The sequence below is a fragment of the Triplophysa rosa genome, linkage group LG4, assembly GCF_024868665.1.
Source record: "Triplophysa rosa linkage group LG4, Trosa_1v2, whole genome shotgun sequence".
Lineage (NCBI taxonomy): Eukaryota > Metazoa > Chordata > Actinopteri > Cypriniformes > Nemacheilidae > Triplophysa > Triplophysa rosa.
The window spans coordinates 6,771,343-6,796,156 of NC_079893.1; the positions used below are offsets into that span (position 1 = coordinate 6,771,343).

The 24,814-nt window shown below is 38.6% G+C and overlaps 1 protein-coding gene across 1 annotated transcript; it reads right to left on the reverse strand.

The window, feature by feature from the left end:
- Positions 1–952: 952 nt before the first annotated feature.
- Positions 953–24,564, reverse strand: b4galt1 (UDP-Gal:betaGlcNAc beta 1,4- galactosyltransferase, polypeptide 1). The gene is made up of 6 exons (XM_057332278.1): positions 24,225–24,564; positions 22,271–22,506; positions 20,198–20,385; positions 1,731–1,853; positions 1,213–1,317; positions 953–1,131 (listed from the first exon to the last, which is right to left on the reverse strand). Exons 1-6 carry the CDS (start codon positions 24,532–24,534, stop codon positions 1,002–1,004), a joined length of 1,092 nt encoding a protein of 363 aa, XP_057188261.1. The 5' UTR covers positions 24,535–24,564; the 3' UTR covers positions 953–1,001.
- Positions 24,565–24,814: the final 250 nt, after the last annotated feature.

Sequence of the window (24,814 nt, forward strand, 5' to 3'; positions counted from 1 at the left end):
ATCAAAATTATATTCTATTAAAAAAGTAACAGGTAACACTTTACAACAATCCGTGTCTATGGTACAAATATTAAAGATCGACAAAAGGTCGTTTTTGCTCAATACTTAATTGCTGGGTGTAATGGTGGATACAGATGCATATTGTATATATACCAAAATATGTGTCAGACTGGATTCAAACTCTGTTAAAAGCTTTTAGTTTTGTGATGAGTGTGCAAAAGTTATGTAGGCTTTTTACACTGTAACTCACAACCAAGGTTTATAAGCGTACAGTGTGATATCTGAATTTCAATTAATAATTATTCATCCAGGATCAACTTTAAACAGTAGACGAGCCCAGAAGAGTCTAATAAGTAAGGGATAATTTACAGGCAGCCGGTTGTTATCGCAGAAATAAGCCCCGACAGTGTGATCAGGACCCGAAAGCGGAGGCTGCTTGCACATTATCCCGCTTATTACACGGCTACTTGCCACATGAGTAAAAAAAACTGAACATGAAATGTGAATTAGAAATATTTTATTAGCTCATTTTTACCGAATGCAGACCTTCCGCGAGGAAAAGCTGTTTACTTTCAGTTTTAAATGTCACGAGCAGGCAATTTGGTTCGATCATTTGTAAAATATAATGTTATGTACGTTATTAAAATATAATATTTATACATATTTATATTCAATTTGTCAAGAAAAAACTGTCAAAATGATTTGCTGCATCCGGGTTACCGTGTGTTATTAGTTTTGAGCATTTTGAACCTGCAAATGTCACGACAGACCAATCAGAATCAAGCATTCTAACGAGCCGTGTAATAAAGTCTAATAAACAAAACAGATTTGAATCCCATATTAGAGACACTTATAATATTAAATATATATGTAATTTATAAAATGTTATATTTTATAGAAATATTTGTATATATTTATATTAAAAGTACAGTATTTGATCCCTGAGGTGCTCTTTCACTGAAAAGTGAAAGCAAGCTAAAAGTCTCTTAGCTCCAGATGTCTCATGGCTCGCTTATGTCCACCGTGATTTTGGTGTAGAGCTTGTCTTTTTCTATCTGTATGACTTTGTACTTGAGGGTATTGATGCCATCTTTGTTTATTGTCCTCTTTGTCTGGGCGATTCTATTAAACCTGTAGAACGAAAATAGACCGCTTAAGATCTTCATTTAGCCTTGTATTTCTGCGTGGGCACGTTTTTGTTTGAAAGATTACCTTTGTGGGTTTGGCTCATTTTTCTGGTCTCTGTTGTGACGGATCATTCTGCATTTACCGATGTCTCCACTCGGCCTTGATATTTTCATGCCTCGAAGTTTAAGCCTTTGAAAATAATAAGCCTGTAATATTAATCCTGCGCAGTGCTTAATGCCCCCCTTACATTCTTAGAAGTAACATTCTCTAAAGGTTCCCTCAAAGTTATCAAACAACGTTCTTGCAAGACTATTTTATCAACATTATCTATCATTTCTTTAAAAAAATCATTTTACTTTTTACATAGTGGAACATTTAAAACATTCACAAATACGATTTCATAACGTAATGTTAGCAGGGTTTTGTTATATAAAATCACTGTAATGTAAGACCAGAAAAGGTTTATATTATTAATAATTATCATAATACACATTTGCTTACCAACTTTGTTTATTTAGTGCTTGCCAAACATCATAGAAGCTTGCTGTATAAATACTCAAGTGCAGTTCATTCAATCACAATTTAAAATTCCATTTGCTCACCTGTTAAAGATGTCATCATCCTCTCCTCCCCAGCCCCAGTAGTTATTGGGAAAGCCATTGATCTTTAAAAACTGATGTTTGCTCATTGCAGACACCCCCCCAAAATAATTCAAATACGGCAATCTGAAAAAAAATCAAACATCAAAATAAACCTTTAAAACATATTAATCTCACAAAGTTTGTACAACAGGTTGAGATTTCGATGCTTAAGCTGCCAAAGAGAATTTTGGGAAATGTTTTTGTGTGCGATTTCTGAACCTGCTATGAAAATGAGTCGTTTGAAAAATCCTGTCAATTAGAAATGAGTAGCTGTTGTTCTAGACATCTGATGTGACACAAAAGCAACATTAGATTTACAAAAAAAATTATCTAATATTTAATTCCGACCAGACAAACTTCCTGAAAAACTTGGAAAAAACAAAAAGAGGTGGGAAAGGCTGCATTCTTTAAAAAAAACGTGGGCGCACACAAACTCGAATGACAATGCCATTTATATTCTTTTCATGTGCAGAGCAAGCAGATTAAAACCACATAAAACAGATCAACATCAATACCCCAGCAAGTAATTTAGCAATCGGATACTACACAGTTCATTTACCCATTCACAGCGAACACACAAGAGATTTGTTTTTCCTTCACAGGATTATTTCAGCCAATTGATGAACGAAAATCATGTGAGATGAAACTTGTGGAGTGCGAAAGGCATAAGGACAGGTGTGAAATTACAGTTTCAAACATTAAGTCTACAATTATTTGATGAACATTTTGTCCCTAAATACCATATTATATAGGTTTTTGTGAGGTCTAACGTGACAGATTTTAAGAAAAATCACTTTTAGATCACTCATGGATGAATGGGGAAGCAATAAAAGCAAATTAAAACTCTGCTCTCAGATTTTCACAAAAGAGCTCGACAAAGTCAATCAATTCATAATATATATATATATACAGCCGTGGAAAAAATTAAGAGCCCATTCCAAATTTTCATTTCAAATCAGCATTTTTAGATGTATTGTGGTCATTCCAGTCCAGTGTCTGTTGAATTTCAACAAAATCAAACCTCAGGAGTGACAAAGTCATCCAACAGCAATGTGAAAGACTGACAGCATGACAAGACACGTGAAAACTGTGATAAAAATCCAGGTTATCACATGAAAAATATATTTTTCCTAAATACTGTTCACGGACAAATATTAGTTTTATTGCTTAAACGTGAATATGAACTTCTGAAAAAATCTGAAAAACGTCTGAAAAAATACAGAGAATCTTTAATGTTATTGTGACCCGTTTCTCCCGTTTTAATTTTCTGCAAATAAAAACAATCATTTTATTCAAAAATTGGTAAAAATATTAGTAGTAGTTCACAGATTGAAACAAAAATGATCATTTTACCTAACGCATATTTATAAATGGTAAATTCAGAAACACTGAATAAGTGCTTTAAAATGGTCTCTTAAATGATTTCCGTGGCTGTATATTTAAAGCAGCGTTTCTCAAAGTGTGGGGCGGGCCCCACTGGTGGGGAATAGAGACATGACAAGTGGGGCGCGACCAAAAAATTGTCATTTTTGTTCTCTATTAATCTCATTAATTCCTTTATTTATCGACCATACACTCAAAACAAAACAACGACACATTTTAATGTAAGCCTTACTTAAAACAACATCAGACTGCGAAGAAAATGTCATGTGGAACCATAGTAGCCTACGAGAATGATTTCACATTGGATTGTTAATTGAAGCGAAACAAAAACTTTAATGTGTAGAGACAGTAGGCGGTAGCGGGTATAAAAGTTAGCAATGGATAAATTTGTGACATGGAGTGAAAAGATAATTACCATTTTGTTGGGGAGATTGGGGACAGGTGGGGCTCGGAACCCTTCCCTACCTCCAAAGTGGGGAATGGCAGAAAAAGTTTGAGAAACACTGATTTAAAGTGAAGTGGAAGTGATTTGATGTGAGGAGCAACAATATGTTGTTTTTCGACCTAAAATTATTTTAGGATTTGAACAACTGTTAACCGGACGAATTCTACTGACACTGCTGCCTGAGCAGCCTCCTAGCGGCTAAAACCACTCTTTAAGTTTCGGGTCGATACACAAAGCCACGCCCATCCCATGCCCGTGGAAGAGTCTGAAATAGTTTTCAAATGACGTTTCTGCATTCGCCGGTTCCATCAGCTTACTAAACAAATTCACATCTATTACACTGCCCATAGGAAGCTTATACAGCGACATTTATATGGGATCAGAATTGTTGCAATATTCTGAATAAATAAACTATGATCCGCAAATAAATATAGAGAGTTTCACAAACATTTTTTAAATCTACATATGCACAAAAAGCGAACCGTAAATATATGTTAGACGTTCCACAAAAAGAAATGGAATTCACAAATAAATACAGTAAGATTTGCAAATAAAAAATATTTACAAATTTATTTTAATAAATTTAATAAACACAAACGAATGAAACGTTTATGACTTGATAACAGCGTGCACAGACTGGGGACTGATTTGGTCTGCTGCAAGCCAGCCGTTTTATTGTCTTTATGTATCAAAGTGATAAATTCCAATTTTGGCATTCGATAAAATATAATCTGTTTCCCCGATACTGCATGGGTAAGCAGCTAGTTTGCGCCGCACACTCAGCGCGTGCCTCCTTTCAAGGTGCGCAGCGTTTGCATTGCAATGCGCACTGCAGCTGTCGGTGTACTACCAGAAACGTTTATGACTTGATAACAGCGTGCACGGACTGGGGACTGATTTGGTCTGCTGCAAGCCAGCCGTTTTATTGTCTTTATGTATCATTGCAATATATTGCAATGCGCACTGCAGCTGTCGGTGTACTACCAGTATAATGATGGCAGAACTAACGTGGTGGAAATCATCAGCACTGTGAATTTCTATGTCATTCATATTCAATATAAAACGTAATTTAATCAGTCATCTCGGTTTATCCCATTCCTGAATGATCTCTGCTGCTGTGGCTAAACTGTTCTGTTTACTGTCTAACTCTTGCCACAACAAGGGATGTCGATCCTTTGACTATGATCTTGTGCACACAATATATTCTCAAATTCACACAGCAACCCCAAAAGTAAACGATGTAGGCCTAGTAAAATTTGTGTTTTCGAACCTTACCATAGTAATTATTGGTATACAACTGCAGATAATCAATTTACTGTAGTTAATAATAAGGGCTGTGGCAGTGCTCTCAGTATAGCGTGTTACACGATATACGTCTCCATTTTTCCTGGTGCTAAATAAATCAATAATGTTGGGTTATAATTATGTATATATTGCTGCCTTTTAAATGACACATAGGACAGCTTTAAAATACAGTTTATTTCATTTATTCATTGGCAAATAAAAACAACGGGGGCAATAAGAACGCAAGGGAGGCAACACAACTTTTCTCTTCGATGAAAAAAGTATGAAGCAAAATATAAAATTGCCAAATAAAAATGAATTGAAGCTAATTGTACAAATTAATGGGTTCTCCATACAAATGCACAAAAGGCACTGGATATTACAAGGCATTTCAGTAAAGCCCTTTTCATACGGAGATCCCGGAAATATGCGGAAGACGTGTCCCGGGATGATGGGATCGGTTGATTTTGGTTCACACTGCCAGTGATTTTCTGGAACCTGTGCGTGCGTTCACACACATCCTAAAGACATATGACGTGTAATGTACTGTAATGTAGTCGGGAATGTAGCGCTGCCACTGTGAAGGAATTTTCCTTGCGGTGATATTGTCTTTTTTACAGTTCAATAGCGCAGTTTGCTATATTATAAACGCATTCCTTCTATATTTAGTGCCAAATAGGCCTAAAAAAGCTCCTAAATGGGGTTATTATATAGCATACATTGTTGGTTTTTAAATGATAAAGATATCAATTTAAAACAAAGTACTTTTTATGTAGCCTATTTATTGGTAAATGCAGAACACTGAAGAATGAGACGCAATAACCAAGGTATAGCCCAACCAGCTGAAGTTAAATATAAGAAAAATATGAATATATGAAAACAAAAGCAAATTGTTTGGGCTGGTTGGTGCAAATTTACAGAACCTCGATAAAAATTATAACAGAACGATGCGCAGTTTTAATAAAAATTTTTTACTTTAACTGCAATACAAAAGGCAATTATTTTGTTCTACATGTTTTTGTTTAGAAAAAACAAGCATGCTCAGGTAGGGTCAAATCAGTCCGTTAATAAAAAAATCGCTCCTCCACGTCGTGTACATCAAGAGACGTACAATACTTGTTTTAAGGGTTGAAGCGATCAGGTTTATTAAAGTTTTCTACCATTGTAACTTTGTGTTGATCGATGAAGTCATTTAAAACTTGCTGCATTTAGAGGCGACATATTCTCTCTCAATTTCAGTTTACATGCTCAGGACACTTGAGACCTCCGAAGACTACAGCGGATATTTCGGACTGTTGAGAGAATCACTGGTACTACCCTTCCCACTGCAATAACTGTACTCTTCCAGAGTGAGCGAGTAAAAGGGCTCGCAAAATCTCTCTGGACCCCTCACACCCAGCACACTTTCTCTTTGAACTGCTGCCGTCTGGTCGGCGCTACAGAGCACTGAGCACCAAAACAGCCAAATAAAGTTTCTTCCCTCAGGCCATCTACCCCATGAACAGTTGAACAGTTAAATGTTCTCCCCACTGTTCAATAAATATGTGCAATACTAAACTACTCACTTATACTCATATTTAGTTATTATACATATGTTACTGATTTAATATATCATACAGCTATCCCATCCTTTACACAATTTGTATAAAGCACCTTATAACTTGTATACTGTATATGTAGCACATGCATACAATATCATCCGCTGCTCTTTTGACATATATTGTTTTTTTTTCATATGTGTATTGTCTATTACATATTTATTTTTTTATATTTTGTTACCTGTGTCTTGTCACTTGTCACTTTCAACTGTATGTGCACTGGCAGCTTCTGTCACTAAGACAAATTCCTCGTGCGTAGAGCACATTTGGCAATAAAGCTCCTTCTGATTCTGATGTATGTTCTTTGCGTTATTATGGGAAACTTTATATGAGCTGTTCATATGATAGTAAATGTATTATACTACTACAGTATTTCTATGTGGGGAATTGTGGACAGAATTGTCCCACATGGTCATCTTGCAATACAGCCTACTTACGCTGCTACCATTAAAAAGACAACGCTTACTATTGTTAATGTTATGGGTAGTGTTTCTTACAGTGATCATTTTTGTCATGGCAAAGAGTTAGACAGTAGCCTATACAGAACAGTTTAGCCACAGCAGCAGAGATCATTCAGGAATGGGATAAACCGAGATGACTGATTAAATTACGTTTTATTTTGAATATGAATGACATAGAAATTCACAGTGCTGATGATTTCCCCCCCGTTAGTTCTGCCATCATTATACTGGTAGTACACCGACAGCTGCAGTGCGCATTGCAATATATTGCAATGATACATAAAGACAATAAAACGGCTGGCTTGCAGCAGACCAAATCAGTCCCCAGTCCGTGCACGCTGTTATCAAGTCATAAACGTTTCAGTCATTTGTTACTAACATATGGACAATGCATATAAACACAAACAATCATTACTGAGTAGTATAAAGAAGAGGCCATTCACATTTCTTAGTATATCACGCATTCTAGACCGCCACTAGCCGCCATGTTAGCTCCCTGAATCTTAGTGCAGAGCAAAACGTGATTGGCGGAAGTTAGAACGTGCCCTATTGGACAACGAAAGCGGAAGTTACCCGATTGGCTTGCGTAGATAGTGGGCGGAGTCACCTATTTGTGGATTGTGCGCATGTCTTGACGTTAGAAATGTTTCAAAATCCACAAATGCACAGAGAGCCATCCACAAATGTGTGCACTGATCCACAAATGCATGCAGCGATTCACAAATGCACAGAAAGCGATCCACAAATGCACAGAAAGCGATCCACAAATGTGCAGAAAGCGATCTACAAATAAATGCCATTAAAATAAATTTGTAAATATTTTTTATTTGCAAATCTCATTGTATTTATTTGTGAATTCCATTTCTTTTTGTGGAACGTCTAACATATATTTATGGTTCGCTTTTTGTGCATATGTGGATTTAAAAAATGTTTGTGAAACTCTCTATATTTATTTGCGGATCATAGTTTATTTATTCAGAATATTGCAACAATTCTGATCCCATACATTTACAACACTGGTAACAGACAATTGCGCTCATCAACCACATGGGGGAACGGTAATTCAAAAGGTTTCTAATGCTGCTTTAAATTATTTATATCAGTCAATGTTTATATTTACATACTTGGTTATTTTATATTTGATCCTTTACTTAGCACCTTATTTTAATTCCACCTTAGTGTGTTTAGTTATCATATAAAATTTAGGAGAGGACAGGAACTTTTTCACAGTGAACATATACTTCTCCAAAAATGACAAAAGAAGATGGGAATAATGTTTCAGATATTTGTAAGAGACATATCTCTTTTTAAAATGCCAATAAAATTTGCGTCTATAGCGCCACCTCTATTTGAAACCTAAAACTACAGGATACTTTATATATGCTTTTTTGTGTTGAAGTCAAATGAAGTTAAAAATTCCCCGTGGAGTCTGTTCTGACACTCAAATTATAAACTATTATTCGAAGTTTACTGAATCAGTGTAAGTAGTGTAAGGGCACAGTTTTTTAATATGCTTTTAGGTATGTATTACTAACTAATGTTTGTTCATTTTTAACCAAGATTATTACATGTAATTGAATTTAAAAAAAGCAAAAATACCGAAATCGGTGATATCTATGGAGGATAAAATCATTTTGATATAACAGAATGGGATTTTATGCTAGAAAACTTTATTTAGAGTAAGAGTTACATTCTTATTAGTAACTATATCAAAAGGGCATTTAAGGGCTCAAAAATAGATTGCTACTTTGAGGCTGCCTCGGATAATACATCGGTTATCCTGTGTTATAGGTTATAGGTATAAGGTGTATCCACGGTTATAGGACCGTGCTGAAAATTCCGAGCTGAGAACAGTTTGGAAACATAACTGTAAGCATTTCAGACTGTGCTTAGAACGATTCGGCGTGATGGTGGAAAAGCGCTCATAGTTTCACCTGTCAGAAGTTCCACGGACACACCCGAAGACCCAATACACCCTCTTTGTAATCTTGTAGCTTGTTTGTCTTTACGCTTATCTAAAGGGTTTACATTGTGTAAAATGTTTTGGTAACATGCCAAATTGATTTTAAAGATTTAAAAGTAATCTGTAATCTCACTTTACACCCCTAACCCTGTTTCTTTCGTCGTAATCGTCGTTCCCTCTCTCCCACCTGCTTTTCATCCATGGTGTCTTCCTCCCTACCCACCACATCCCTTTACTGATCTCTCCACGCTGAGGAAGCAACTGATAGTCTCTGTACCACCTTAACATCCTGTCTTTACAGTGTCTGCCCTCTTACCTCTAGGATTGCACGTGCTACACCCTCTTGCCCCTGGCTTTCAGAGACTCTTCGCGACTATCGGACCAAGCTAAGGGCTGCGGAGAGGAAGTGGCGCAAGTCTAGAGACCCTGCTGATCTCTCCAAGTGTCAACATCTTCTTAACTCCTTTGCTACTGATATTTCTGCAGCCAAAACCAAGTACTTTCAAAACAAAACCCAAACTGCAACTAACCCGCATCAACTTTTCTCAACCTTCTCCTCTTTTCTCTGTCCCCCTCCACCTCCTGCCAATACCTCGCTGACTGCTAATGACTTTGCCAACTTCTTCACTGATAAAGTGGAGACCATCAGCAGGCAATTCTCTGCTCAACGCATCCCTGACCTCTCTCTTACCCCTTGCTATCCTCAACTCCCTTCTTTCTCTCCCCTTTCGGAGACTAATGTCTCCAAAATTCTCCTTTCCACCCGGCCTACTACCTGTCCCCTCATCCCGTTCCCTTCCCACCTCCTACATGCTATCTCTCTGTCTCTACTGCCTCAACTCACACCACCACTGGTACTGTCCCCACCTCATTTAACCCTTTAACGTGCATTGTAACCATGCGGTTGACCTTTTTTCGCGATCAAATTGCTGTAATTAAAACTCACCCAACTCCATTTTTAGCTGTTTGTCTTTAAACCCAGTGGTGTAGTCTACGTGATACGCAGGTATACGCTGTATACCCACTACAAAAGATCAAGGATTTCCGTATACCCATAACATCGTTTTGTGTCAGAAAAGTGAGACGCACTGACTTTTGCACCATCGGTGTAACCAAGCGATATGAAACCAAAGGATATCATGAAAAGCAAGCATTTAAACTCCACTATTTCAGTGTTTTTGTAAGCCTGCCCCTGAAGCAGTGTTACAGAAAATGAGCCCGATGAGGCTGATACTACGCTGTACCCGGGGTCATAATCGCATTTCTCTGTTCGCCGGTGTATTAAACTTTCTCTTCTTCTGCTGATCACTCGCCCCCACTTTTAAAACCACTGCGTATTCTTTAATAAACTTTGCATATCTGTCTGTGACTAGCAGAGCGGGACGAGGGCCGTGAGGGAACGGTGGAGGAGCTCCGGAAGCATAAAAGGAGGAGCGACAGCAGTGAAGGACGAGAGAGAACCAGGCCTGGATTTTATGTTATGTTTTATTATGTTTGTGTGGCCGGCAGTCGACCGTGAAGGAGTTTTGTTGTTCGTTTATGTTATTAAAAGTTGGTTAATGTTCACCGGTTCCCGCCTCCTTCTTCCTTACTGTGAACTTTGTTACATTGGTGCCGAAACCCGGGAGGAAGGAGGGACACAATGTCGGAAGAGTGAAGACCACGAGTGGCTGCCCGAGGCGGTGGTGCTGGAGCAAGTATGCATCGGGTGGGACGGAGAGCTCGCTGCCATGCTCCTGGGCCGAGGTGGGGTGGCGGCCGTCTGGGAGGGAGCAGAGGAGTCGTTGCCGTTAGCCGTTGGCCGGAGCCTGCTGTTGTCCGCCATGAAGGGGAGGAGCAGGAAACGGGGGAGGAGCTGCCGGCTGCCCTGTCCACCGAGCATCCGGTACCATCGCATGGCACCGCGAGGAAGAGCTTCTCGGCTGGCTGAGGACCGAGCGGCAGTGTGCCTGGGAACCGGACCAAGATTTTTTTTTCTCTCCCTCTTGTCCCTGTTGCTCCTTGTGCTTCCGTCTCCTTTTCTCTCGTCTCGTCTGTCCTTACCCCCAGGTGCTGCGGCCACCGAGACTGGCCCCCGGGGGGAGTAGAGCGCAGTCTCAGGGGTACCCCCCGGCCTGTGAAGGGCGATGGGGGTATGTGACAAACAGAGTGGGACGAGGGCCATGAGGGAACGGCGCCAGTTGCGCATTGCACTGGTCTCGCATCTCTCATGGAGGAGCTCCGGAAGCATAAAAGGAGGAGCGACAGCAGTGAAGGACGAGAGAGAACCAGGCCTGGACTTTATGTTATGTTTTATTATGTTTGTGTGGCCGGCAGTCGACAGTGAGGGAGCTGTCGGCACTTTACGTTCATTTTGTTGTTTGTTTATTTTATTAAAAGTTTGGTTGAATGTTCGCCGGTTCCCACCTCCTTCTTCCCGTTTACTTTGAACTTTGTTACACTGTCATCATTAACATAACTGTAAGGGGATTGTTGGCATATTAAATTGTATCTAATTAGCTAACTTCACTAACGTTTGTTTGTGTGGTGAATCAATAAATGAGGCAGAAAGGGAGAGATAACTTATAATACAATGTTGAAAGAGATGAGAACTCCTGGCCAGCTTTGTGAAAGTCAGGCTAGACACTGCCAGCAATCTATAAGTGCAACGGGTGCTTGATAAAACTGCACAAAAGTTCATTGTTAATTATTATACTTAACTATCAATGTCAATAATAGACAACTTGTACTCATAAGTGTGACCCAGTGTGTGAAAACTAGGCTAAATCTAGTTATTAGTGACATGCTTTAGAGTTTGATTTCAACCATTTATTTCAATATGATTTACTGCAAGTCTTTGAAATGGCCTTAGTCAGTCAAAATCAAACAAAATTAAAATCTAAAGATTATACTTTCACAGGATATTCTTTACATTATGTTGGTTGCCCTGCTGAAAAAATAATAGAACCCTGCCCAAAACACAATAGATGCAAATGAGAAAATCGAACAACCAATAAAGCCCAGGACATTTTTTTTTATTTTGTAATAGAAAGATTTGTGATTCATAATGGTATTTTAAAAACCACTAGAATTTAAGTAATACTATTTTTAGCAGGGTGGGTTTATGTAGAAATAGTATATCACAAATAAATAACTTAATAGCTGGGTTTTCACATGGATCACAAATGTGCATTGAAAATTGCCAGCTGATAAACCTTTGCTTTAGGGATTGTATACATATACCATTCTAAGGCTAAATGAAACTCTTAACTGGCTGAGAGACAGTGATTAACAAAACCAGCAAGTCACCCCAGCTGTCATTGTCTATTGAAATCTTACTTGCAATAAATCTTTCAGAATGCTCTTGATGACATATAGAGGCATACTCTATGCATTCTTAAGTGTGGTGGTGCTCATAGGTTGTCGGTCTGGGACGGGTGAGTAGGCTGGGGGGGAATCAGAGTATACTCACTACAAAAAACTAGACTACACCACTGTTTAAAGCCCTCATTAAATAAAGTGTATAATGCCAATTATATCCACTGGGTGGCAGTGAGGCAAGGATATATTTGAAGCCAAGAAGCTGAAAAAATCCGGATGTATTTTGATGTGGTGCTGTCTCTTCAAACACTTGCTGCAAGTGACGCTAAAAGTTGAGGAAATATATATTTTTATCCGATTTCATGTTCTAGACCTTTTAACAGTATATTTTGTTGAAAAGCTGAAAAAAAATGTGATAAAATAAATATCTATGTAACCTCAGAAAATGTGTGTGACCACTCGGTTGAGTTGCCCAGTTAGGGTAAAATGAATTGGACGCTACATTAGCTAACTGTTAGTTCATAATAACCATTGTATCCAAGCTTTTTTTTGGAATAACAAGTAGATATAGCTACAGCTGTCTAGATGTGTAGTTTTCTATAAACATTGAGCTTTCTGTTCAATACTCTGATAAAAAAGAACGTTTATAAGTCTTTGTAATTATGTAATTGAAAGGATGGACGGACATATTTGTATCGGTTTTAGTTTACATTTAGTCATTTAGCAGGCGCTTTTATCCAAAGCTACTTACAGAGAGTTCAGGGAGCAATAAGCGATATGTCATACAGTTTAGATCAGTGGTCACCAACCCTGCTCCTGGAGATCGACTGTCCTGAAGGTTTCAGCTCTAACCCCAATCAAACACACCTGAATTATCTAATCAAGGTGTTCAGGTTTGCTTGATAATTACAGACAGGTGTGCTGAAGCAGGGTTGGAGCTGCAGTCTGCAGGACGGTCGATCTCCAGCAACAGGGTTGGTGACCACTGGTTTAGATTGTCACTTGATTTTCCGTTTATGGAGTAAATTATTGGTAATATAACTTAAGAATTATTTATTATGTTTATTGTTTTACTATCATTATTTTTTGTTTACTTTAAATTTTATTGAATTCATATTATATTACTTGGACTGTTGCACTTTTTACAATGTATTTATAGGATGTTATAATAAAAAGTTGATAAAAGTGTTAAAAAAGTGTTAAAAATGTTTTTAATAAATTCATGGATGTTGTTAACAGACATCTACTGTCTGTTATGTTTTTATATATAAAAAAACACAAATGAGTTCATTCCAAGAATTACCCTGACTGGGCAAGTCAACCAGCTGGTTGACAAAAAAACCTGAAAAAGTTGCTCAATGTGGTGCCAGAAACACATTTTTAGCAAAAATAAATTTTCTTAGTGTGCCCGTTAAAGGGTTAAACAAGCCCCGGTAACACCTTTACTCAAGAAACCAACACTCGACCCCTCAGTGGTCAGCAACTACAGACTAATCTCACTCATGCCTTTCCTTTCAAAGGCCCCCACAAGGGTAGTATTCAACCAACTCTCTGCCTATCTCTCACAGCATGACCTTCTGGACAGTCAACAATCCGGCTTCAAGAAAGGACATTCTACGGAGTTGTTACCGAGTGGTAACAAAGGTGTGGATAACTGTCTCAAATAGCTGCCTCGAAAGAAGTGGCTTTATCTTAGCCAGCTGACTTAGCTGACTTGATCTGGCTGTCGAAGTTAAGGTTGGAGTCAATTTTCACCCCTAAGTTAGTGATGGTTGGCTTGATGTACTGAGCCAGGGAACCTAAATCAACCAAAGGGGTTCCAGTGGTGCCTCCAAAAACTTAGATAAGTTAAAACTTAGAAAAGTAAGTGCCATCCAGGCCTTTACATCATCGAGACAGTAGAAAAGTGATCTAACAGTGTCACTCTTTCTAAGAGACACATAAATCTGACTATCGTCAGAAAAGACAAGCCATGCTTCTTAATTATTGATCCAAGTGGAAACAAATAAAGAGAGAAGAGATGAGGACCTAATACTGAGCCTTGCGGCACGCCGGCACCCTACAAGAGAGAGGGGCAGAGGAAGACACAGAGTCGCCACAGCTAACACAAAAAGTCTGATCTGTCAAATAGGACCTAAACCATTCGAGTTCTTTGCCCTTAATGCCCACCCACTGCTCCAAACGAGAAATCAGGATTTCATGGTCCACCGTATCAAACGCATCAGTTAAATCAAGAAGCACAAAGACAACACAGTAACCAGAGTCAGTAGCTACAAATATATCATTAAAAACTTTTATAAGAGCCGATTCAGTCCTGTGTAGACTGTGGCGAGGGGGCGTGGTTGAGCGAGGTCTGCAACGAGAGAGGGAGGCAGGAGACGAGCGGTGTTTAAGTAGGTCAAGTGCACATCATGAACACCTGTGTCTCATTCCAGTGATTGGTGAGGAGATGGTTAAAAGGCAGCTCGAGGCAACGAGGAGGGAGAGAGAGACCGGCTGGGAACTCAATGCCTGGGAGCACTCAGAGACGGAAAACTTACACTGAGCGATATTTTGAGTTATTGTCGAGTACTGAAACGCGCATTGGGCACCTTTGTATTAATTATTGTGAATAAACTTTAAGTCTCAGCCAAGCCGATCCTATCTCCTTCCTTCCTTATGCTGAACCCTGTTACATAGACATTTAAATCAGGACTGAAAAACTTCAAGAAGATTGTGATTTTCCAAAAAGTCCATTAATTGACTACATACTATATTTTCGAGTATTTTTGAAAGAAAAAGCAATTTAGAAATAGACCTGAAATTTGCCATAATTACAGGATCTAGAACAGGTTTTTCAATCAGAGGTTGTACTACTGCATGTTTCAAATTGTCAGGGCCCACACCTGAGGACAAACTTCCATTTACAACTGCAAGAACAGCTGGTCCAATAGTAGAAAAAAAACTTTTAACGAGTCGAGGAGGGACAACATCAAGTGGAGAACCTGAGGGATTCAAATGGCTCACAGTCTCCTGTAGCACTGACAAAGTCACAGGCTCAAACCTATCAAATATATTAGAGGAAGGAACAGCGACTGAAGGGTTTGTAAGAAGGCGATGAATTAAAACCCTGTTGAGGGTGACCTTATCAATAAAAAAAAAACAGCAGAAGAAGCCCCAACAAAGCCAGTTTGCGGAGCATTAATAACTGAGTCAATAGTCTTAAACAAAACATAAGACTTGTTACAGTTTGACAAAATAATATCAGAGAAATATTTTCTCTTACCGTCTTTCGCAGTTGTCTGATAAAGACACCAGCAGTCCCTTAACATTTGAAGTGACACATGCAATCTGTCCTTTTCCATTTACGCTCGGGTTTACGGCACTCGCGCCTGGCAGCACAAACCGTGTCATTCAGCCATAGTTCTTTTTTAGTTTTAGGCTGCCTGATTTTCAATGGAGCCACAGTATCCATAACAGTTTGACAGGTAGAGTGCAACCATGCGCAAAGCTCCTTCGAGTCATTACATAAAGACTTAATGGTGCGACAGGGCCGACCGGCAGTATGAGGTTGTATTACTGTATTCCAGGCAAAAGGAATCTCAAATAATACAGGCATATGATTAGAAAATACTGCGTCACATCTCAAAATTAAGAACAGGCATTCCAACAGAAAAAACAAGATCAAGCGTGTGTCGCGTTCATGTGTGGGGCCAGGCACGGACTGCACAAAATTTAAAGAGTCAATGACGTTTAGAAAGTCCTTTGCAATTGTATTATCAGGACAACACACATGGACATTAAAATCCCCCAGCAATAAGGACATGATCATATTTAGGCTTAATATCAGCCAAAAAATCTGAAAATTAATTTATAAAGTCCTTATTGTATTTGGGAGGCCGATAGACCACTGCGCACAGCGTTTTGTGGGAGCGACCCAGCTCAAATAAAGTCAGTTCAAAGCTGCTGAACTGGGTTGATAGCAATAGTTGTTTACATTTAAAAACATTCTTATAAACAATTGCTATTCCTCCTCCTCATCCAGATGTTCGCGGGGAGTTTAAGTAGCAGCAATTGTCCGAAGTTCAGAGTGGTAAGTTGAGATGCCGGGGGTAGTGTTTTATGTCCATCATGATCAAACTTTACTAAATATTTGGCAGAAAATTTAATATCCAGTAGTGATTGGCGATCATACACCAGTAGAGAGTCAACATTTTGAACAACAAATGACACAAACAGCACAAACCCACATAACAACGTTAACAGCCACAGACGGTATGCCACACATAGTGGCTCCATCATACCTCTCCAAGACATAACACCTGGTTATACCGGCCCACCCATCCATTGAACACCACCTTACCGTTCAGCTTGGATCCTCAACTATAACACCCGCCATGTCTGCGAGGAACCTGGGGGTGACGTTCGACGACCAACTGAAATTCACCTCTCACATCGCAGTAACCACTCCAACTTGCAGGTATGTGTTGTTCAACATCAGGCTCGGGTGACTTGGAAGGCTCTGATGGCTTGGGAGACTTGGAAGGCTCTGAGGGTTCTGGAGACTTGGAAGGCTGAGAGGACTCTTGGGAAGGCTCAGAAGACTGATAAACTTAACCACGGATCTGTCCCGGAATTTCGGGGACAAACACTGATGGGAGACATCATCCAATCCCATCAGAAAGCATGTATTTACGGAGCAGTCATCCAAACTCACCCGATGGCAAATTTCCAGGAAGTCCTCCACATACCTCTCCAGAGAATGGCCGTCTTGGCAGAGCTGGTACTGGAGAATGTCCTCTGGAGAGGTGAAGCCGAAGTAATAATCCATTGTATGGAGGTCTCGTCTTCTGTCACGCAACTCCCCACAGGAGCAAGAACTCAAATATACTTTAATAACCAAAACAGGGATAAACAGGAGTAAATAACATCAGGCAACATATGTGAATTACAATTAAGACGAGACAAAGAACAAGGGAACAGAGGCGAGTATATATACAGCCTTAGTGATGAACATGATGGCTGGCAGGTGCTATGACAACAAACGAGGGACTGGTGAGGGAGCGTGGAGGATGATGGGAGATAGAGTCCAATGGGAAATGCGGGAGAAACAGGCTGGGAACAGACAGGACCGTGACAACCGTGTTTATCCTATCCACTATAATGTGTCCCCCAGGAAGCGCATTTTACCGTATATTTTGCATAATTTCCATTTAGGATTATCTAAACACACAAACCCTTTGACGTAATTTAACAAGCATGTTTTATAGTAAGCCAAGAGGACAACAGTTGGCAGGTAAGGTGGAATTGGTCAATTACATCCTGTCAGTATATCTCAACACTAGCATTATAGACTGTAAAAATAAAATAACAGAATACCTAATTCATGCAAGGCTTGGATTTGTGCTTTTCCCAAAGTCATTTGGGTATGTAAATAAGTTTTTTTTTAGTGTATCAGGGGCAGACCTGGACTGTCTTTATTTCAATGTTGACCAAGTAAGATGAATAAACGAAAAGAATGGAAACATATAGATTAGTTTATAATTTGTGACCCTGGACCACAAAACCAGTCATAAGGGTCAATATTTGGCCGAAATACAACTACTTAAAAATCTGGAATGTGAGGATGCAAAAAAAAATGAAAATCACCTTTAAAGTTGTCCATCAGAGGCGCTGTAGTAGGCCATTGCTATAAAGAAACAGGTATGTCTTAAGTCTTTCTATTGGCTTACCGCTTTAATAACGTTGTGGAGAGTAGATGAACTCAAAAGCGGACATTTTAAGCTTTACCTAGATACCAAACTTGAGTGGGTAATTCCCAAATAGCCAAGTTTGTAGGCGTGTTTCTGGCCATTTTTGTTTGCGATTTTGCTGCATCCTCTCACAAAAATAAAGTTTTGATATATTTACAGTAGCAAATTTACAAAATATCTTTTAAAGTCACCATGAAACGGAAGTTGCGACTGACTTCTTTTCCGTATCGTGACATACAGTATATCTGAGTGAAACAGCTTCTGAAATTTGAAAGAAAAAAAATGCCTGGAGGGCTAAAAATGCCTCTGACCATTGGACAGTCAGTATAGTCCTACCTCTTTTAAGTTGCTGACGTCATGTGGTGTAGAGTTGTTGTTGTTGTGAGGGCGCGAGGAGCTTAATGTTTTTGATTAAAGATTACAAGTGCAAATTAATTTTGAAAAAATAATGGTGCACAGATACTGTATATCGTTTATAGTAATCACTGCAACACTGTGTAAAACACTTAGAATTTGTTTGATTTCATGGTGACTTTAACATGATCTTTACTTAAAATGGAGGTAACAGGCTATGTCATGCATTCTGACTTCTTTACACTGTTAAACGTGCTGGCTTCTCAAGCTTAACATGGTCAACTTGTCAAAAAACGAGTTGGATCTATGACGTAGTATTTCTGCGCTCGATTCACTCCGCCAGGGTTCGTACAGGTTTCGGAAAGTTTTTTCCAAACATGGATTCCCGTTTCGTAACAAGGGTTTTTAGTCCCTTATTGGACAATTCTCCTGGAAAAAAGCACGCCCACACGTCATCCAGCGATGGAAAGAGCACGCCGATGCGTCAACCAGCCAGTGTGAGAAAGCGCACGCCCATCAATGCCGCTTCACTCAGTTAATCAGTGTTTGTTTGCTCATTGCATTTCAGTGATGAATGTTATATAAACGGTGGATGTAACGTTGGATTTGGAGATCGTTTGAAACTGATAGATGGCACGGTCCCAGTGCTATAAGATGCCAGACATGAACCGCACGCGGTAAGTCAACTAATTCATATGTCTGTGTTTTGTTGGCAAGCGGCGTGTACGTGCATAATGTAAACAACAAGAAAGTGAATCAATGCAATGATGTATTGTGTGCTCCCCCTGCACGCCTCCAGGCACCCGTCTTTTTCCGGTGTCATGACAAATCGAGTCCCCTCTCGAAATCGGTCCCCTTTAGGACCCCGCGTGATTCTGTTGCCTAAAAGAACTTCTAATGGCTATTCTTTTTAGCGCCTGATTGCAATTCTTACAAAATTACATTATGATTTATGTCGCTAGTACTTTGTTGAAATTACCAATATTATCTTTTTCACTAAATGCTTCATATAATAGTACATAAATGAGGCTATGGGTTGTGAAATCAAACAAATCTCGTTCTTACTGTTTTAGCTATTTACTCAAATAAAACCATGGTCATTTTAAAATATCAAAAGTGGTGTTTTTTGTTTGCTAAGCATATGTTGACTGGCGTGTATGTTACATCAAGCTTTTATGCTCATGCTCCTTAGCGGACACAATTCACACCGGGACCGAATTTTTCATGACACAGGAAATAATCGTCCAGCTGTATCTGTCTTTTATAAATTTGATCAAACTAAGTACTCTTCGAAGATACAAAGTAAGCAATACTACTGTATAGGTACTCAATATTAATATGAGATTGGCAGAAACTGTGTGTGTTACCTCATCTTTAATTTCCTAATGACTTTTGGCATAAAAGAAAATCTATAATTTTCACCTATACAATGTATTGTTGGCTATCGCTACAAATATGCCAATGCTACTTCTTTTGTTTTGTGGACCAGGATCACATATATCATTTTTACTGCACTGCAAAAAAAAAATAGTCTTTGAAATTCTAGACTCAAAATCTGAAAAACAAGAAACATCATGACAAAATGAATAGGAAACAGTCTGCACAGTGTCCGAGTCATTAATCAAATATAAGCAAATTTGAGACATTGTTCAAAGTAACTCTTTTGTACACAAGTCAAATGTCATTGCTTCCAGCTGAGCACTTTTTTGAATGAGAATCTCAAATCATGCTGATAAAATCATCCCATTCATTTCAAACGCAGTGCAGACATATGGAATTAAATACAATAGAACAGAATATAATTTGTAATATCTATTTACATTTTTATATACTATAAAACAATACAGAACATCTTCACTATAGGTCTAGGGCTTTCAGACTAAGTTAATTGGTGGAGCTTCACCTTACCTAAAACCAAATTTGTCCATGGACACAGAAAGGTGGCGCGGCTGGCTGGAGCACATGTATGTATTGCGGTCGTCAATTGGGACGATGTCTACATCACTGAACACGAAACAGTTGTAATCGTATTCCTTTACTGCTTCTGCATATCCCACATTCAGCAGTTTCGCCCTGTTGAACGTGCTCTGCCCGTCCTGAACAAGCAGTACAACAAAACAATGTTTAAGGGGTTGATATCATGACTTATGTGGCAAAGAACAGTAAAAACAATTCTGTTTGGATGGTAAAGTGTCCAGAAACTCCACTGCTCACAGATTCAATGCAGATAGATGTAATGTAAGATCTTTTCTACTATAAAAACAGTAATTTGCTTGATGCTGTCAGGTTATCATCAAGCAAATCAGTGTTAGATTGTGTCTGTGAATGCTTTCAATGAATATTCAAATATCTAGTTTGAATACTTTCAACAAAGTTGCTATTAAAGGGATAGTTCAGCCAAAAATGAAAATTCTGTCATCATTTACTCACCCTCTTGTCATTTCATTCCTGTATGACTTTCTTTTCTTTGGCAGAACATAAAAGAAGATATTTTGAAGAATGTTGGTACCAAAAATGGTTATACCATTCAATTTTATTGTATGGACACAAAACCAATGCAAGTCAATGGGTGCCGCCGCTGTTTGGTTACCAACATTCTTCAGAATATCTTCTTCTGTGTTCTGCAGAAGAAACAAAAGTCATACAGGTTTGAAATGACAAGAGGGTGAGTAAATGATGATTCAGTTTTGGGTGAAATATCACTTTCAGAGTTTTTCACAGCAATGCCATTGAAGAATCAATTTTGGTTTCGGTCAACGGTTCTTCATAGAAGCGTTTGTTTGATACCATTCAAAAAACTTTTTTGTGTGTTTTGCAACACAAACGTTTTGTGGCAGTTAAAGGTGCTTTATGTAACCATATGGCCTAACAAAGAACCTTTTAGGAACTTTCATTTTTAGGACTGTATAGCTTGAAAAATGAATAAAATGAAATCTATTTATTATAGGTTTAAGAAATGTCTCAGCCAAAATTATTTTCTTTTGTGTTCTGCAGAAGAAAATCACTCACACAATACCCACAAAGAAAATAAACAAATATGCGTCTGTCTACGTCCACTTTGCATAGAGATTTTACATACAACATGGTATACAAACAGTGAAAGGAGGGGTGGATGGCGCAAGAGACCAGCAGGAAAGATGGCTATCGACATGCAACAGAAATACAACCAGATTGAAAACTAAGCACAGGCATACATCAATTTATTTTTAATTTAATCCTACGTTAAGAGAGTAAAAAGGTACTACAACCAAAGAGATGACACTGAAGATGATAGGTTTAGAAAGTAAAAAAACTCCAGTGTATCAGACTACATTACATAAATGGCTTACAAAACACACACAAACAAACTGAAAGAAACGGGTGTTATATTTCATAGTATGTCCTATATTTGGTGATGCATTTCTCCTTTTCTTTCTAAATGTCAGTTGGCTGCCTAATAGTGCCTATGCAAAGTCAAAGTGTGTCAAAGTGCATTTCCATGTCACGTTTGTCTTGTCATGGCTTTGTATTTGTTCAGATTTTGCTCACCATCTGATAAATCTTTCTCACTTACTTTTAACTTTTGCTGTACTTACGCAGCTATTTGCAAAGCATTCCGGGAACCAGAAATCCTCATCAACCCTTTTCTGTTTTTTTTTTAATAATTTTGGTTTACAGAATGCTTTGCATGAGGCTGTTATTTTATTGTTTTTTCTGTAAAGGTAAAGACTTGTTAATATTTAATGTTCATTTATCTTTGAACAAACTGTTGTCAGTAAATTATATAAATGTAAATCTAAAGTAAGCTACTGGGCAACTGCTGCCAGTAAAACTGTAATTTCTACAGAAATGTTTTACAGTGTAATCTTGTATGTTAATCTGTATAGAGATCATATCTACTGTTTGTGTGTGAATGTGGATATGCTTTATGTGTCCGTATGTAAACTGTGTAACTTGCGCTGTCATTTAATTACATGAGGAAATTGTAAGTGAGTGTTTTACCTGTTGTATGATATAAATCCCATAATCGAGCTGCTGTCTCTGTAGGATAGGATGGAGGTAGTGGAGCCAATACTTTAGGTGTTCATCTCTGTTTCTGAATGGGATGATTATGGCCACTTTTTGAACAGCCACACAGTTTCTCGGTTTATACCGGCCTCCCAAAACAAGTTGTGGATTTTCCGTACGCACCTGATCCAAAGTCATGGGCTGAGAAAATTCAACCTGCATTGGACCCACTGCGGGAGGAACGGGGAGAAGAAAAGTGAGAGTTGTGGCACACATGACAAAGACCCATTTCTCATCCGTATAAGAATGCAAGATCTTAGTAGTAATAATAATAAAAGTCTTTTTAAATCCACTCCAGCCCAGCTCTGTCACCAGGCTCTCAAGTTATAAGCATATGTGATGGCATTTGTTTGGAAAAAAAGCCCATATAGTCATATTTCAAAGTTGACTTCTTCATGTCAAGCTGTGGTGAGTGACAGAAGTACATGTAGGAAGAAAACAAATTACTTCTACCAAAATGGATCCATTTTTAAAACATCGTGGGAGGAGCCACTCAATGTCCCGCCCAACTTCCTGTTTCAGTTGAATCGAGAAAAAAAGTTGCACATTTCAAGACACTTCAGCAGGTCTTTCAACATAAAATGAATAAATAAGCATTCCCAGACACAGCTCCAAATCCAGTTGCTTTCCCAGTTCAGTGTATGTGTGTTCACGACTAGCTGTGCGTGTTCACTACTCACTGGATGGGTTAAATGCAGAGGTCACATTTCGGGTTTTGTCACCATATCTCAAAAACAGGTCACTTTCACTTATGATTTTCCTCTGTGACGTTAGGTTTAGGGGCGGGGTTAGGGGAGCCATTTAATCATTGTTTTGCCACCTCGTGAAACTCGCATTTTTATCAAAATTAGCCTTTGCGTCTGTGATTTTAGGGTTTGGGATGAAGTAAGGTGTTGGTTAGCCACATCCTAAAATATGTACGACTTCTTTTGATATCAGGTTATAAATATATAAATGTAAATACACACGCAGTCTGTGTATTGAAAGTTGTTCCGAGTGACACGAAAAAAAGTCATGCTGAGTGACATTAAACAAAGGTCGTGCTCACTGACACAAAAAAATGGGGATATTCATGTCCATGAACACGAATGAATAGATTCCAAATTTCGTGTCTATGCCACGAACTGCCGTGAGACTGGGTTGATATATTGGTGCATCTCTATTAAAAATGTATTAATTATACATATGAGAAAGGACCTGGAGATGTAGAAAAGATTAACAACAATGACCAAAGTGGTGTCCCGTTCTGAAGAATTGACTTTTTATTGGCACATATTCTAAAAGATACATGAAAGATTTTGTATGCGTGTTGGAGTGTGTAAACTGAAGCTAAGTTTTGGACAGAATTTACCTAAAATTACACAACACATGTAGGCTACGCAAAGCTCACCAAGTCATAGACCACGTGAATGGCTTCAAAATATTACTGCAAGAGCAATATTAATATGATAAATGACAAAATTGTAGCCAATTCATGCTTTATCACCTGCAAGCTTTTTGTTTTCCTATGGCTTTTTTGTATATTTAAATAAGCTGTAGTTTGCCTATGTGTATATGTGCCTTTGTCGAATGTGTAGTGGTTTGTCCATTTTGTACCACAAATATTGTACAAAATCATAACACATAAGACAAGGTTTTATACATTTAATTTAGTTAATATTACTACAATTAGACTTTATTCATATTTCAAGAAACAACACTCTTTCCAAACATGAACCGTGATTTTATTATTGTAAAAGTGAAGTAAGCATAATAGGCAAATGGTAAGTTACCAAAGTTTAACTACAAAAATATCATGTTTATGGGTACTAAACTGAGACCATAGTGTACAAACTGAGTGAATAAACTAAGTAACGTTACTGATAAATGGGTAAGAGGAAAAACTTACCTAAAAGTGGAGACGTCTCGGGACATGGCTCTAGAGCTTTATTCGTAAACATGAGTTCAACTATGTCCGTTTCTGCTGTTGCATTGCTGTAGAATTTTAACAGGTCTAGTACGGTTATTCCTTCAGTAAAATTGAATGTCAGTGAATTGTTTAAATCAAAAAACAATTGCCTGTGGCGGTAGTTTATGTACTTATTGGTTTCAGAGTCTGAAGTTAAAAACACTGTTATGATTATGTACAGCCCGCAGAGGAAAGTAGCCGCCGCGCACGCTTTAGTGAGAAATCCCACGTGCCACACAGACTCCGGCATCCTTCCCAAGTTCTCACAATCTCAGTCCTTCAGACAGAAAAAAACTTCTCCGTAAAAAACGACACACCGAACTGTCCGTATCGCTTCTCGCTAACGTACATCCCCTGTTTTTTTTGCCAGTTCGCCGGTGAACATATTGCGGTCTGAGTAGCAGGCTCTGCAAGAGGTGGGCGTGGTGGAAGTGCACGAGATACGTTTACGTTTGTTCATTCACGTTTCGTCCCACAGCAAACAAAAAAAACGATCACGTTAAATTAAAGAAAATATTAAGAAAATGTTA

Excerpts from the sequence above, each read along its gene's own strand:
- b4galt1 (XM_057332278.1), bottom strand. The coding sequence starts at position 24,534 with ATGCCGGAGTCTGTGTGGCACGTGGGATTTCTCACTAAAGCGTGCGCG. Across the intron at positions 1,854-20,197 it reads ATGGACAAATTTGGTTTTAG|ATTGCCGTATTTGAATTATT; the intron begins GTAAGGTGAAGC and ends ATTTTTTTTCAG. Across the intron at positions 1,132-1,212 it reads AATGAGCCAAACCCACAAAG|GTTTAATAGAATCGCCCAGA; the intron begins GTAATCTTTCAA and ends TTCGTTCTACAG.